We start from the raw sequence: 16,606 nt of genomic DNA, 5'->3' as shown, positions 1-16,606 counted from the left end.
AAAATGCAAGCTTTGTGACAATTTTCAGAAATGTCCTAAAAACCGTTCTGTTTAGCATAGCTTTGTAGTTTGGTAGTTTGCAGTATTGTATGTTGTATTTACCCATTTTTGTTTTGTCAGAATGTGTACTTTTGGAAAATGTATAGTGTATGGCACATAATGTACATGCCGGTAGCTTATATTGAAGCGTATACACTTTGTATGCACTAACTTACTTTTAGGGTCTCTAAATGCCTTGGCTTTCATATTTAGGGTGTGTTTTCTTGGTACCTAATGTTATGTGGGAGATACGGTGCTTGAAAGTGGAAGATTTGATGTGATTTTCAGGTTTTTCATCAAAACTGGCAATTTTAGAAAAGCATTGCAACTCTGTAGTTTGGAGTAGAAAGACATGGGTACCAATTTTGAATTCGCCCGAATGTGTACTTTCCAAAAATATATGGTTTTGGGGGGTCAGTGTATTTTTTTATGTTTTTACCCCACAGAAAATGCAGTAAACGTGTTGAATTTTCAGTAGCTAAAGAGATCTCCGGGGCTATTTGTATGTACTAACTTTCTTTTGGGGTCTCTAAATTCCAGATACATTGATGCCTATTGTGCATAGGATCACCAAACTGTTTAGCGGACCCTTGGCTTTCATACTTAGGATGTATTTTCTTGGTACCTAATGTTATGTGGGAGATATGATGCTTGAAAGTGGAAGATTTGAGGTGATTTTTTAGAATTTTCATAATTTTTTATAGAAACTTCTAAATTCAGTAAAGCATTGCCGTTTGGTACTTAGGAGTTGGAAGACATAGTTACCCATTTCAGATTCATCAGAATGTGTACTTTTTAAAAATATATGATTTCCTGGTGTAAACCTAATGTTCCAGGATTTTTGGCTTTGGAATCTAAAGTATGCCGTATTCTGCTGTAATGCTTTGAAAATTTGGTAATTTACTGCTGGGAGTTTTTGATCTATAGAAGTCAGAAATCTCCATAAAACTAGACATATCCGGTATTGGCATGTTCGGGCGACATGAGGCATTCCAAATCAGTTGAATTTTTGTCCATAAAATAAAATAAAATATGTTTCTGGTATAAATCCCTATATCATGAAAAATAGCATTTTTTCTTTTTTTTTGTATTTCAGGCTCTAAATCTTGTTCCAGAATTGGAAATACACAAAAACTCAGGCAGATTTGGAAAGCTCAGGGTTGTTCTTCTTTGAGTTAGGTTTTAGTATGATGTAAAGCAGTGATCCCCAACCAGTGCCTTGGGGGCAACATGCTACTTACCAACCCCTTGGATGTTGCTCTCACTGCCCCCAAACCAGGTAGTTATTTTTGAATTCCTGACTTGGTGGCAAGTTTAGGTCGAATAAAAGCAAGATTTACTACCAAATAAAGCCTCCTGTAAGCTGATAGTGTGCAGAGAGGCTATCTAGTAGCCAATCTTAGGCCTTATTTGGCACCTCCATGAACTTTTATGACGCTTGTGTTTCTCTATATCACTTGTTCAGCAGTTCTGCAGTTTGGAGTTTCAGCAGCTATTTGGTTGCTAGGACCTAAATTACCTAAGCAACCAGGGTGTAATGTGAATGAGACTGATATATGAATAGGGGGATATAAATAATAAGTATAGGTATGGGATCTTTTATCCAAAATGGTTTGGACCTGGGGTTTTCCAGATACGGATCTTTCCGTAATTTGAATTTCCATACCTTAACTCTACTAAAAAATAAGTTTATTTAATGGATTAATTATATCTTAGTTTGGATCTAGTACAAGGTACTGTTTTATTATTACAGAGAAGAAAGAAAAATGTTTAAAAATAAGAATCACTTGTTTAAAGGAGATGTCAACCCTAATTTTACTTTCACTTCTAATGGATAGGGCACCTTACCCCTACTTAAACCGCATAAGTGCCACTCCCTCAATCTCCGCACCAGCCCGGGGCACCTGGGGCGATGCACTTCCTCCTTCCGCCTTCGTTTCGCTGCGACTCCGAGTCCGGCTCATGCGCAGTAGAGTGAAAAAGCTGACTTCTCTGTTAAAGTTCAGCTTTTTACTCTACTGCGCATGCGCGCGCAGAGAAGGAGGAAGCGATCGCTGCTACCCCGGGCTGGTGCTGTTCTCTCCATACAGGGGGACCAGCCCGGGGTAAAAGGTAAGCGATTCAAGTCACTTGGGGGTGCCTAACATTTTGGCACCCCCAAGTGACTTATCTTTTCCTTCTCCTTTAAGTATTTCAGCAAACACTGTTTAAGCTTGCAAGACTCACTTATAAAATGCCTGCAGATCAGATTCAGTGGTGAAAAGGTTAAACGTTCCTGCCTGCAGTTAGAAGAACCAAGAGAGGGAGCAGAGAGCTCTTGTTTACAAAGGCAGAGTTAGTATAGCAACTGCCTATGCGATCGGCTCATTGGAGGATTGACTGTGGGCGTGGTTCAATCGTCTGCTGTGTAGAGACGAGATCCATTTCAAGTGAGCATGCTCCTTAAAACGGCTTGGAACTGGGCATGTGCACCACGCCAGGCAGACAAGAAGATTCTGAAGGGAGGGGGGAGAGGGAGTTACACAGCTCTGCAGTGAGAGAAACTCCAAGGGATCGCTGCAGCTTCAGTGTTTGCTTCTGAGGGACAGGAGTGGCAGGTATTTAAACAGTGCTGTGAGGCATTTCTCTGCTAAAATTTTTGGTTGGGGGGTTGACATGTCCTTTAAATGCTGCTGCAACACAGTATACTTGTTACAATGCTTTAACAACACTTGCATGAGAACTAGTGAAATTAGTAAAACCGCAGAAAAATGTAGTTTTATTCAAAAACTAAGCTGCCTTCTAAACATATTTACTCTCATTCCCTTCAGTGGACTTTGCAAAGCTGAATGCCTGGCTAATTCCAAAAAGAAAAGGACACAGCTAGCACAATTATTTCTAAAATGGAAAAACAAATATATTCTAATGCTGGACACACCTCGACTGTACATTTTTTTTTCAAGCAAATACATTCTCAAGCCTCCCAACATCTGAAAGAAGGAAAGAGGGACAAAAAGAAATGCTGTGCATAGCGCCACAAAATGTTTTTGACCGTGCCCCCTCAATAGCACTCCCGTTTTATTACATTTGACAGGTTATTTAAAGTTTGAACACATTTCTGGGGGTTTTGGGGACGTTTTATTATTTGTTTTTACAGTTTTGCTAAAAAGATGAAATTGCCCTTTAAGCTGCAAGTCTCCATTCCCCCAAGAGACCTGTTTAGTTTATTAGTTACAATTGTATCTCACTGCAGGTTTAGCTTGTTAAGTTTCTAGGCGCTCTACCAAAAGCCGACTAATTTAATTAGGTTTGAGAAACACTGTATCTAAATGCAGGTATAGTTTGTTAAGATTTCTGGCCAAAAAGATCTCTGCCAAAAGCTACTTTTTAATTACGCTTGAGAAAAATTTGTATCTAAGTGCAGGGGAAGCTACTTTACAATTAAATTTGTATCTTTTTTAGCTCAGTGCAGGAGATGAAAGGGAAACGAGGAACTTTTCAATAAGAATCTGGGACTGTGGGCTGAGCTGTAAAAAGATGGACTGTCCTGCGAAAATTGGGACAGTTGGGAGGTATGCATTCTCTCTCTTCTTAAGATGCCAAAACATTATATATTATAAAGATACTTATTTTATTTAGATCGATGTTTTGGTCCTCACCTGGGACCTTTATCAAGATATAAAATGAGCAAACAGTGTTCATAAAGACTCCACCCACCGATTAACCACCACCAAACTACATCCCTCTCTGGAGTGGCTGTGTTAACCCTTAAAAAATATCTCAGTTCCAGCAGATATCAAACCAATCACAATTCCAGGTAATCTGTAAAATAAAGTGCATAATGCATGATATTCTATAAAGGGCAACATAAGATAAAAAGCAATACATCATAGTGTATGAAAATGTATAAAACTTGAATTCCAAATGGATGGTGCAATGTAAGTTAAAATGCAGTCCATTGTGGTGCATACAATTAAAAGGACTTAAATGCCAAATACACAATATCAACACATAATAATAATAGCATTGCAGAAACATTACTTAAAAATACCTAGAGTAAAATGGCACTTGCAATAATAGAACCGGAGCTTGAAGTGTACTAGGTGGAACCCAAACATTACATGGTATTTAAATAAGAGGCAAAGGAACAATACTCATTAAGACCCCGGGGGGAACAGTATCCAGAGTCCTAATCCAAAACATCTCCTTCTGAAGCAGCATGCGATCCCAATCACCCCCCCTGTTGGGCTCTGGGATCAAATCTATTCCAATGAACTAAAAGCTGGTAACCTGTGCCCCATCATTAAAAAAATGCTTAGGTAGAGGTAAATCAGATTTGCCTGTTTCAAAGGCTTTCTTAATGGTAGACCTGTGATTTCCCATTCGCTCACGTAAAGTGTTTTGTGTTTTGCCCACATACATTACACCACAGTAATTATATAAATCACGTGGGTTGATGTACAGGAAATACGGTGCCTTATGTTAATTTCTTTGCCAGAGTGAGGATGTCTAAATGATTTATCTGGTGCCATGTATCTACATGTTGTGCACCCTGCACACTTATAACAACCCTTTTTCAATTTATTTAACAGACTAAAACTAGAATCATAACATTTAATGGGGTCTGTTTTCATTAAAAGATCTTTTAAATTAGGCCCCCATTTGTATCCCCACATAGGCTTTTGAGTTGCAACTTTAGGGCTCTGGCACACGGGGAGATTAGTCGCCCGCAACAAATCTCCCTTGTCTCAGGCGACTAATCTCCCCAGATTGCCATCCCACCAGCGAAAATGTAAATCGCCAGTGGGATGGCATACGCGGCAGTGCGATTTCACTGAAATCGTGCAAGTTTCCTCTCGAGGCAACTTCAGTGAAAATCGCGCCGCCGCGTGTGCCATCCCACCGGCGACTTACATTTTCGCTGGTGGGATGGCAACTGATGGCAACTCTGGGAGATTAGTCGCCCGCGAACAGGGAGATTTGTCGCGGGTGACTAATCTCCCTGTGTGCCAGAGCCCTTAAGGTGGCCATACACGCACCGATATTATCGTACGAAACCTCGTTTCGTACGATAATCGGTGCGTGTATGGCATGTCAGCGAGCCGACCGATATCGCAGGAAGCTGCTGATATCGGTCGACTCGCCGATCGGCCAGGTTAGAAAATTTTGATCGGGCGCCATAGAAGGCGCCTGACCAAAATTCTCCCTTCAGAGCTGAATCGGCAGAAGGAGGTAGAAATCCTATTGTTTCTACCTCCTTACCTGCCGATTCAGCCCTGAATGGTGTGTGGCGGATCTGACGATGTTTCGTGCGACCGACGAGTGAGTATTGTTCCTTTGCCTCTTATTTAAATACCAGGTAATGTCTGGGTTCCACCTAGTACATTTCAAGCTCCGGTTCTATTATTGCAAGTGCCATTTCTGTAATGCTATTATTATTATGTGTTGATATTGTGTATTTGTATTTGGCATTTAAGTCCTTATATTTGTATGCACCACAATGGACTGCATTTTAACTTACATTGCACCGTCCATTTGGAATTCAAGTTTTATACATTTTCATACACTATGATGTATGTGATGTATGTATGCTACATAAGTAGCGCTTTAAAAATAAAGATATACATACATGTATTGCACTTTATCTTATGTTGCACTTTATAGAATATCATGCATTATGCACTTTATTTTACAGATTACCTGGAATTGTGATTGGTTTGATATCTGCTGGAATGTAGATCTTTTTTAAGGGTTAACACAGCCGCTCCAGAGAGGGGTGTGGTTTGGTGGTGGTTAATTGGTGGGCGAGTCTTTATAAACGCTGTTTGCTCATTTTATATCTTGATAAAGGTCCCGGGTGAGGACCGAAATGTCGATCTAAATAAAATAAGTATCTTTTTTGATGAAATTTTCCTGGTGTGCATCAGCATTTTTTACATACTTACATTGTTTATCTGATTTGCACCCAGGTTGTAATCCCTATAAGTGTGTGCCTCAGCCATATTATATTGGTTTTGAATTCCAGTCCAGGCCTAAACCCTGGATTGACATGATTAGACTTGAATCTGTAACAACAGTTACAGGTTCTCATATAATCCCTTAAGATGTATCTCCCGTGTCCTCCCTTGCCTCTGCCATTCTTTGTTTTTTATGGTTTCTTATCTCCTAATGTAAAGGACATGTAAACCCTATATTTTCCTCATCATTTGAACTGCATGTATCACCTCTGTTCACAAACACATCACATTTTCCTAAAACATATAGCAGGCTTCACTCAGTGGCCATTTTCCCTCATCACATCATCAGAGACCTTAACATATAAAAATAGCACATGTGTTGTTAAGTTTATGCAATGTAGAATGTGGGCTCACACTGTGGGTTGAGCACTGTATTCATTAAACTCTTTTTAGGAGAGACAGTTAGGATTAAAAACACGTTTCTTCAGCAGTGTGCAGAGCTAGATTAGCATTTCTGTGGAAACCAGCAATGCAATCCTTTATTGGCTGCTAGGCTGGAGGGCATTTTAGGTAAAAGGAGTTGGGAAGGACTGAGGATGCTCACTAGACAACAGCCAAAATAAATTCCTTGGGGAGGGGGGCGAGTGAGTTAGAGGAGCAGAAGAAAGTGATGCAGTAGCCTAGTAAACTTTTAACAACCAGAGTGGCAGGTATTTAAAGGAGAAAGAAAGGCAAAGTCACTTGGAGGTGCCAAAATGTTAGGCACCCCCAAGTGACTTAAATCACCTACCTTTTACCCCGGGCTGGTGTCCCTGTTCGGAGAGAACAGCACCAGCCCGGGGTAGCTGCAGCGCTTCATCCTTCAGTCTTCACTCACGCGCACATGCACAGTAGAGTGAAAAGCCGAACTTTAACAGAGAAGTCGGCTTTTCACTCTACTGTGCATGCGCCTATCGTGTAGTCCTTGCAAAACGAAGCCGGAAGGAGGAAGCGCTCCGCTACAGCTACCCCGGGCTGGTGCTGTTTTCTCCTAACAGGGGCACCAGCCCGGGGTACAAGGTAAGCGATTAAAGTCACTTGGGGGTGCCTAACATTTTGGCACCCCCAAGTGACTTAGCCTTTCCTTATCCTTTAAAGATTTTAAAGAGGTTGTTCATTGATTACATTTTTTGTTGGGGGTTTACATGTCCTTTAATGTCTATGAAGATTTTCATTCATCCAGGTCATGGTATATCTAGTATAAATAAATTTAAAGCAACTGGACTTGTTTGGTAATCATTGAAGACGTTTCACTACTCATCCGAGCAGCTTCTTCAGTTCAACAGTTGAACTGAAGAAGCTGCTTGGATGATTAGTGAAACGTCTTCAATGATTACCAAACAAGTCCAGTTGCTTTAAATTTATTTATACTAGATATGTCCTTTAATGGTTATTGAAATGGAAAATAAATATGCACTGTACAGGTATGGGATCCCTTATCCGGAAACCCGTTATCCAGAAAGTTCCAAATTACGGAAAGACCATCTCACATAGACTCCATTATAAGCAAATAATTCTAATTTTTAAAAATGATTTTGTTTTTCTCTGTAATTATTAAACAGTACCTTGTACTTGATCCCAACTAAGATATAATTAATCCTTATGGGAGGCAAAATAAGCCTATTGGGTTTATTTAATATTTAAATTAATTTTAGCAGCATTCTGGATAACAGGTCCCATACCTGTATTAAAGCACATTTGTATTGAAAAAAAAAAATAAATAATTCCAGAAATTTACTAGCAAAAACTTACCTTGATATCAAAGATAAGAGCTTCTGGGTCATGGATACCATCTGGTAGGCACTTTTTAAGTGGTGGCAGGGATTCAAGTTTCAGCACAAGACAGCGTAATCCTTCAACTTCAAACCATGTCAGGAAGGGAGAGGTGCTGGGAGGTGAATCTGGTGTTGGCAGCGGAAGAGAAGGTGGTGGAGTTAAAGGACGTAGGGAAGCAGGTAGAGTATGGATAATTATCCTCTCAGTACGCCCATGTCGATCTCTTTCTTGGTCTCTTTGTTGCCTATCCCTGTTCCTTTTCCTCTGAAGTTCTCGCTCCACTCTGCATCTATCTCTTTCCCTCTTTCTCAGACCTTCCTCTTCCTCCCAATCTTGATCAGAGGAATCATCATTATCAGAGGAAGACGATAATCCAGATGAGGATGATGAAGATGATGAGGATGGAGTGTCAGGTCTCTGGCGTCCGTTAAGCTCTAAATCTGCAAGAAACATAGAATGAGTTGATTATTTCAAACTTACAAAGAAGCTAAAAGATGTCCCATGGTTACAGGGCTGAGTACAGCACACAATACTTATTTGTACTTTAGTAATCAAGAAATTACTGCATCCCCAACTTTGTAAAGCCCCCCTACTATTAACTTTTATTTAAGGGCCATAAGTAATAAAATAAGTAAGAGTAACAAAATAGGAATGCTACTTGCAGAAAGTACTTGCAGGTACACTGCACAGGTGATATCACTTGACTTGTTTACTTATCTATTTATACTATATAAGAGTTCATTTGAATTTTGTATATTTTTTACCCAATCTAGACAAATCAAAGTGAAAAACACTATATACCAAAACTACATATAACAACTATATAAAAATGACATTTATACCTTACTTTAAAGAAAAGATACAGAATTGATTTACCCTTTAAGTGCCACAGGACGTAGAATCTACGTCCTGTGTATAAAAGTACCTAAGTGCCACAGGACGTAAATTCTACGTCCTCCTGCACTTCCGGATTTGGGAGCGGAGCGGCTTCACTCCCCGCTCTCGTTCTCCAGCCCCTAGACAACGAGCAGAGGCGGGAACAAGTGGCCCCTGGGGCACACTGTTCGTAAGTGCCTGACTTTTCCTGCTTCCCCCTCCCTCTGAAGACTCACGATCGCAGGGAGAAGCTGCAGCTCGGCTCCTGGGTCCGTCCTCCCACCTCCAGAGGATCTGTGTGACTGCTTGTCCCAGGTAGGTGCTAAAAATCACACATAGACACACATAATACACACTTGTACTCACGCTTACACACACACATACATTTTGGTTGGGGTGGGTTGGGGGTTTCACACATTCACAGCACACACACCTGCACACAAAACCTTTTGTGTATTATTTTGGTGTTTTTATTACATTTTCTTTTGGTGCATTTTTAGTCATTTTATTGCATTTTTAGCCATTTTATTGCATTTTCAGTTATGCATAATTGTTGTTCGCTTGACTTTGTCTGTAAAACTAATTTGCCCAAACCAAAATACCCAAACTGTGATTCTGACTGCAGATAACACTAGGAAAAAAAAAACAGTGATTTTTTTTTGATTGTAGCAATTTTATTGCATTTCACATTGTTCTTTGTAACTTGCACATGGACATTTTGGCTGCTGTATTTCAATTTGGCTTCCTCTGTACACCACATAGTTTGGTAAATCTATGTGTACTGTTAGGGGGTCTTATGGCACATAATACACATACTGGATGCAAAAATTGCACGAGCCGGAGCTTTATTTGGGCGCCCCTGTACGCCATATAATTTGGTAAATCTATGCATATAGGGCATCAAACTGTTCAGTAGACCCCTGGCTTTCATATTTAGAATGTTTTATGTTGATACGTTACAAAATGTGGGGGTACATAATGAAGTAAAATGTAAGCTTGTGACAATTTTCAGAAATGTCAAAAACCTCTGTTTAGCATAGCTTTGTAGTTTGGTAGTTTGCAGTAGAAAGATGTATTTACCCATTTTTGGATGACAGAATGTGTACTTTCAGAAAATATATGGTTTTCTACGGTCTCTGTACTGTTAGGGGGTCTTATGGCACATAGTACATGTGCTGGTAGCTTATATTGCAGCGTATTCACTTCCTTTTGGGGTCTCTAAATTCCAGATATATCGGTGATCCTATGCACAGTGGGTATCAAACTGTTCAGTGGACACTTGGCTTTCATATTTAGGATGTGTTTTCTTGGTAACTAATGAAATGTGGGTGGTAAGGTGCTTGAAATTTTCAGGTATCTCATCAAAATCGGCAATTTTGGGAAAGCATTGCGAAAGACATGGATACCCATTTTGAATTTACCCGAATGTGTACTTTCCGAAAATATATGGTTTTGGGGGGTCAATGTGTTTTTTTGTGTTTTTACCCCACAGAAAATCCAGCTATTTTCTTGAATTTTCAGTAGCTAAAGAGATCTGCGATACTTTGGTAATCCTATGCACAATGGGCATCAAATTGTTCAGTGAACCCTTGACTTTCATATTTAGGATGTGTTTTCTTGGTACCTAATGCTATGTGGGAGATAAGGCACTTGAAAGTGGAAGCTTTGAGGTGATTTTTTTTGAATTTTCATAATTTTTTATAGAAACTGCTAAATTCAGGAAAGCTTTGCTGTTTGGTACTTAGGAGTTGGAAGACATAATTACCCATTTCGGATTCAGCAGAATGTGTACTTTTCAAAAATATATGGTTTCCTGGGGTAAACGTAATGTTCCAGGATTTTTGTCTTTGGAATCTTAAGTATGCCGTATTCTGCTGTAATGCTTTGAAAATTTGGTAATATACTGCTGGGAGTTTTTGATCTATAGAAGTCTATAGAATGTATAGCTTTATCTCCATAAAGCTATACATATCAGGTATTGCACCATTCGGGAGATATAAGGCTTTCCAAATCAGTTGAATTTTTGTCCATAAAATAAAATATATTTCTGGTATAAATCACTATATCATGAAAAATACGAATTTTTCTTTTTTTTTGTATTTCGAGCTCTAAATCTTTTTCCAGAAGTGGAAATACACAAAAACTTTGGCAGATTTGGAAAGCTCAGGTTTAGGTAGTTCCCCCTGTAAAAGCCCCTAAATTGAGAGAGAACAGAATGTTTACAAAACGTCTGGCACTGAGGGAAACCGAAATGTGAAATTCTGCTGGCACTTAACCTTTTTAGTGCCACAGGACGTAGAATCTACGTCCTGGGTACTAAAGGACCAAAGTGCCACAGAACGTAGATTCTACGTCCTGGGGCACTTCCGGGTTTGGGAGCGGAGAAGCGGCTTTTCAAGCCGCTTCTTCGCTCCCCGCTCGTTCCCCAGCCTCCAGACAATAGTCAGAGGTGGGGAACGAGTGGCCCCTGGGGTGCGATCGCCCAGGGGCCCCATGGGAAATACCTGGAGTCCACGATGTTTTCCCTTCCAGTGCCTCTGCCTTCTGCAGCTTCCCCCTCTGGCCCCCCTGCTTCCTGTCACGCCTACACACAGATCGTTGTGTGCAGCTGCCTCTGCGGTGTCTTTCCAGATTCTTCTGCCAGGTAAGTGCCACATACACACAAAAACACACAATCACACACTTATTACACTAATACACACTTATACTCACACTTACACACACAAACATGCATTTTTGGGGTGGTTTTCACACATTCACACTCAAACTTACTTGCACACACACATTCATAGTCACACTTACTTGCACACATGCACACAAAACACATTTTACCATGTGTACACACTCACTTACACACTTATGTATTTTTGTAAAAAAATTTTTTTTTTCTATCGCATCGTTTTAATTCTTGCCTGAAAAAAATGTTTTATTGCCATTGCGGATAGTATATTCGCTAACCGCACTGCGCAATACCTTTTGTGTATTATTTTGGTGTTTCTACTACATTTTCTGTGATTTCGGTGCATTTTGGGGTATTTTATTGCATGTTTAGCCATGTTATTGCATTTTCAGTTATGCATAGTTGTTGTTCGCTTGACCTTTGTCTGTAAAACCTATTTGCCCAAGCCAGAATACTCAAACTGTTATTCTGACCGCAGATATTATTAGGCAAAAAAAAAAAATGATTTTAGTGATTTTTTCTTTATTTTTATCAATTTTGTTGCTTTTCATATTGTTCTTTATTACTTGTCTTTGCACATGGATATTTTGTCTGCTGTATTTCAATTTGGCATCCTGTGTACCCCACTTAGTTTGGTAAATCTATGCATATTGGGCATCAAACTGTTCAGTAGACCCCTGGCGTTCATACTTAAAGTGTTTTATGTTGGTACGTTACTAAATGTGGGGGTACATAATGGGGCAACATTCAAGCTTTGTGACGATTTTCAGAAATGTCACATAAACCGTTCTGTTTAGCATAGCTTTGTAGTTTGGTAGTTTGCAGTAGAAAGTTGTATTTGCCCATTTTTGTTTTGTCAGAATGTGTACTTTCGGAAAATATATGGTTTTCTAGGGTCTTCATACTGTTAGGGGGTCTTATGCCACATAATACACATACCGGGTGCAAAAATTGCATGAGCTGGAGCGTCTTATGTGAAAATTCCTATGCACTATTTTTATTTGGGTGCCCCTGTACGGCATGCAGTTTGGCCAATATATGCATATAGGGCATCAAACTGTTCAGTAGGCCCCTGGCGTTCATATTTAGAAAGTTTTTATGTTGATACATTACAAAATGTGGGGGTACATAATGGGGTAAAATGCAAGCTTTGTGACGATTTTCAGAAATGTCATAAAAACCGTTCTGTTTAGCATAGCTTTGTAGTTTGGTAGTTTGCAGTAGAAAGTTGTATTTACCCATTTTTGTTTTGTCAGAATGTGTACTTTCGGAAAATGTATGGTTTTCTATGGCCTCGGTACTGTTAGGGGGTCTTATGCCACATAATACACATACCAGGTGCAAAAATTGCATGAGCTGGAGCGTCTTATGTGAAAATTCATATGTACTATTTTTATTTGGGTGCCCCTGTACGGCACGCAGTTTGGCCAATATATGCATATAGGGCATCAAACTGTTCAGTAGGCCCCTGGCGTTCATATTTAGAAAGTTTTATGTTGATACATTACAAAATGTGGGGGTACATAATGAGGTAACATGCAAGCTTTGTGACAATTTTCAGAAATGCCATAAAAACCGTTCTGTTTAGCATAGCTTTGTAGTTTGGTAGTTTGCAGTAGAAAGTTGTATTTGCCCATTTTTGTTTTGTCAGAATGTGTACTTTCGGAAAATGTATGGTTTTCTATGGTCTCGGTACTGTTAGGGGGTCTTATGCCACATAATACACATACCGGGTGCAAAAATTGCATGAGCTGGAGCGTCTTATGTGAAAATTCATATGCACTATTTTTATTTGGGTGCCCCTGTACGGCACGCAGTTTGGCCAATATATGCATATAGGGCATCAAACTGTTCAGTAGGCCCCTGGCGTTCATATTTAGAAAGTTTTATGTTGATATGTTACAAAATGTGGGGGTACATAATGAGGTAACATGCAAGCTTTGTGACAATTTTCAGAAATGCCATAAAAACCGTTCTGTTTAGCATAGCTTTGTAGTTTGGTAGTTTGCAGTAGAAAGTTGTATTTGCCCATTTTTGTTTTGTCAGAATGTGTACTTTCGGAAAATGTATGGTTTTCTATGGTCTCCTAACTGTTAGGGGGTCGTATGGCACATAATACACATACTGGGTGCAAAAACTGCATGAGCTGGAGCGTCTTATGTGAAAATTCATATGCACTATTTTTACTTGGGTGCCCCTGTACCCCACATAGTTTGGTATATCTATGCATATAGGGCATCAAACTGTTCAGTAGACCCCTGGTGTTCATATTTAGAATGTTTTATGTTGATACGGTACAAAATGTGGGGGTACATAATGGGGTAAAATGCAAGCTTTGTGAGGATTTTCAGAAATGTAAAAAAAAACGTTCTGTTTAGCATAGCTTTGTAGTTTGGTAGTTTGCAGTAGAAAGATGTATTTACCCATTTTTGTTTTGTCAGATTGCGTACTTTTGGAAAATGTATAGTTTTCTAGGGTCTCCTTACTGTTAGGGGGTCTTATGCCGCATAATGCACATGCTGGTAGCTTATATTGCAGTATATACACTTTGTATGCACTAACTTCCTTTTGGGGTCTCTAAATTCCAGATACATCAGTGATCCTATGCACAATGGGCATCAAACTGTTCAGTGGACCCTTGGCTTTCATATTTAGGGTGTGTTTTCTTTGTACCTAATGTTATGTGGGAGATAAGGTGCTTGAAAGTGGAAGATTTGATGTGATTTTCAGGTATTTCACCAAAACTAGCAATTTTGGGAAAGCACTGTGACTCTGTAGTTTGGAGTAGAAAGACATGGGTACCAATTTTGAATTCGCCCGAATGTGTACTTTCCAAAAATATATGGTTTTGGGGGGTCAATGTATATTTTTGTGTTTTTACCCCACCGAAAATGCAGTAAACGTGTTGAATTTTCAGTAGCTAAAGAGACCTCTGGGGCAATCTCTATGCACTAACTTCCTTATGGGGTCTCTAAATGCCAGATACAGTGCTGATCCTATGCACAATGGGCATCAAACTGTTCAGCGGACCCTTGGCTTTCATATTTAGGGTGTGTTTTCTTGGTACCTAATGTTATGTGGGAGATATGGTGCTTGAAAGTGGAAGATTTGATGTGATTTTCAGGTATTTCACCAAAACTAGCAATTTTGGGAAAGCACTGTGACTCTCTAGTTTGGAGTAGAAAGACATGGGTACCAATTTTGAATTCGCCCGAATGTGTACTTTCCAAAAATATATGGTTTTCGGGGTCAATGTATTTTTTTGTGTTTTTACCCCACCGAAAATGCAGTAAACGTGTTGAATTTTCAGTAGCTAAAGAGACCTCTGGGGCAATCTCTATGCACTGACGTCCTTATGGGGTCTCTAAATGCCAGATACAGTGCTGATCCTATGCACAATGGGCATCAAACTGTTCAGCGGACCCTTGGCTTTCATATTTAGGGTGTGTTTTCTTGGTACCTAATGTTATGTGGGAGATAAGGTGCTTGAAAGTGGAAGATTTGATGTGATTTTCAGGTATTTCACCAAAACTAGCAATTTTGGGAAAGCACTGCGACTCTGTAGTTTGGAGTAGAAAGACATGGGTACCAATTTTGAATTCGCCCGAATGTGTACTTTCCAAAAACATATGGTTTTGGGGGGTCAATGTATTTTTTTGTGTTTTTACCCCACAGAAAATGCAGTAAATGTGTTGAATTTTCAGTAGCAAAAGAGATCTCCTGGGCAATTTGTATGTATTAACTTCCTTTTGGGGTTTCTAAATTCCAGATACATTGGTGATCCTATGCACAATGGGCATCAAACTGTTCAGTGGACCCCTGGCTTTCATATTTAGGGTGTGTTTTCTTCGTACCTAATGTTATGTGGGAGATAAGGTGCTTGAAAGTGGAAGATTTGAGGTGATTTTTTAGAATTTTCATAATTTTTTATAGAAAATGCTAAATTCAGTAAAGCATTGCTGTTTGGTACTTTGGAGTTTGAAGACATAGTTACCCATTTCGGATTCGTCAGAATGTGTAGTTTTCAAAAATGTATGGTTTCCTGGGGTAAACCTAATGTTCCAGGATTTTTGGCTTTGGAATGTAAAGTATACCATATTCTGCTGTAATGCTTTGAAAATTTAGTAATTTACTGCTGGTAGTTTTTGATCTATAGAAGTCAGAAATCTCAATAAAACTATACATATCAGGTATTGGCACGTTCGGGTGACATGAGGCTTTCCAAATCAGTTGAATTTTTTTCCATAAAATAAAATGTGTTTCTGGTATAAATCCTTATATCATGAAAAATAGCATTTTTTCTTTTTTTTTTTTGTATTTCAAGCTCTAAATCTTGTTCCAGAAGTGGAAATACACAAAAAGCTCAGGTTCTCCTGAAAAAAACAATATATAGTTTGCCTACCTAAACTTAACCCTGCCCCCAGTAAAAGCCCCTACATTGAGAGAGCACAGAATGTTCACAAAACGTCTGGCACTGGGGGGAACTGAAATGACGAATTCGGCTGGCACTTAAAGGGTTAAAGGGTTAAAAAAACACCCCAAGGGAGGGAATCACATCTTTTTTCATTCTGAGGTTTTGCAACTTTTGCCGCAGTCATTATTCGAATCGATGCAAGTCTTTTTGAAAACCCCAGGTCCCCCCAAGCATTCCGCAATACAAATCCTATGCCTATACATTACAGTAATTGAAACATCTTTAAGACTGTCAAACTGAAAAACTAAAAGTAAGCAGTTTTTATGAATTTTCAGAAAAAATTTAAAAGGAGAAGGAAAGTCATTGCAGCATTTTACTGCCAATAGATTTTGCTTAAGAAAGCAGCTGCCATTTTAAGTTGCTTCCTGCCTGCAGTGTTATAGCTGAGATCACACATTCCTGAGGGAGTTCTTAACATTCTGGTGGGAGGGGGGAGCAGGAGAGGGGAGGGAGGACAGAACTGCACAGACTCTGGCCCAGGGAATTAAGGCTGTTTCTGACATGTTTACAAAAAAAAAAAAAAAAGACAAGAAATCCTGTGTTTCTTTTGATAGAGGACTCAGTGCAGCATGTAAGTGCTTATGGCTGTATTTACATAGACCTTTTTGATAAAGCTTACTTAGTTTTTACCTTTCCTTGTCCTTTAAAGAGGAATTTGCAAAAATGTAAATTTAAAGAGATACTGACACGTGAAATTAAACTTTTTTTTAACTATATCATAATATTGTTGTTGCATGAGCTTTCTAATTTTGGCATGAAATTATTTGCCTGATGCTTTTACATTAC

The 16,606-nt window shown here is 39.3% G+C and overlaps 1 protein-coding gene across 1 annotated transcript in view; it reads right to left on the bottom strand.

Annotated features, from left to right (window-relative positions):
• The window catches only part of kdm2a (lysine (K)-specific demethylase 2A), a 145,047-nt gene that overhangs the window by 72,917 nt on the left and 55,524 nt on the right, over positions 1-16,606 (bottom strand). Inside the window, 1 exon segment of the mRNA NM_001011176.1 lies at positions 7,767-8,230. Coding sequence (NP_001011176.1) covers positions 7,767-8,230 — 464 coding nt within the window.

The sequence above is a fragment of the Xenopus tropicalis genome, chromosome 7 (assembly GCF_000004195.4).
Source record: "Xenopus tropicalis strain Nigerian chromosome 7, UCB_Xtro_10.0, whole genome shotgun sequence".
NCBI classification, from domain to species: domain Eukaryota; kingdom Metazoa; phylum Chordata; class Amphibia; order Anura; family Pipidae; genus Xenopus; species Xenopus tropicalis.
This window is presented reverse-complemented; position numbering and strand designations above follow the sequence as displayed.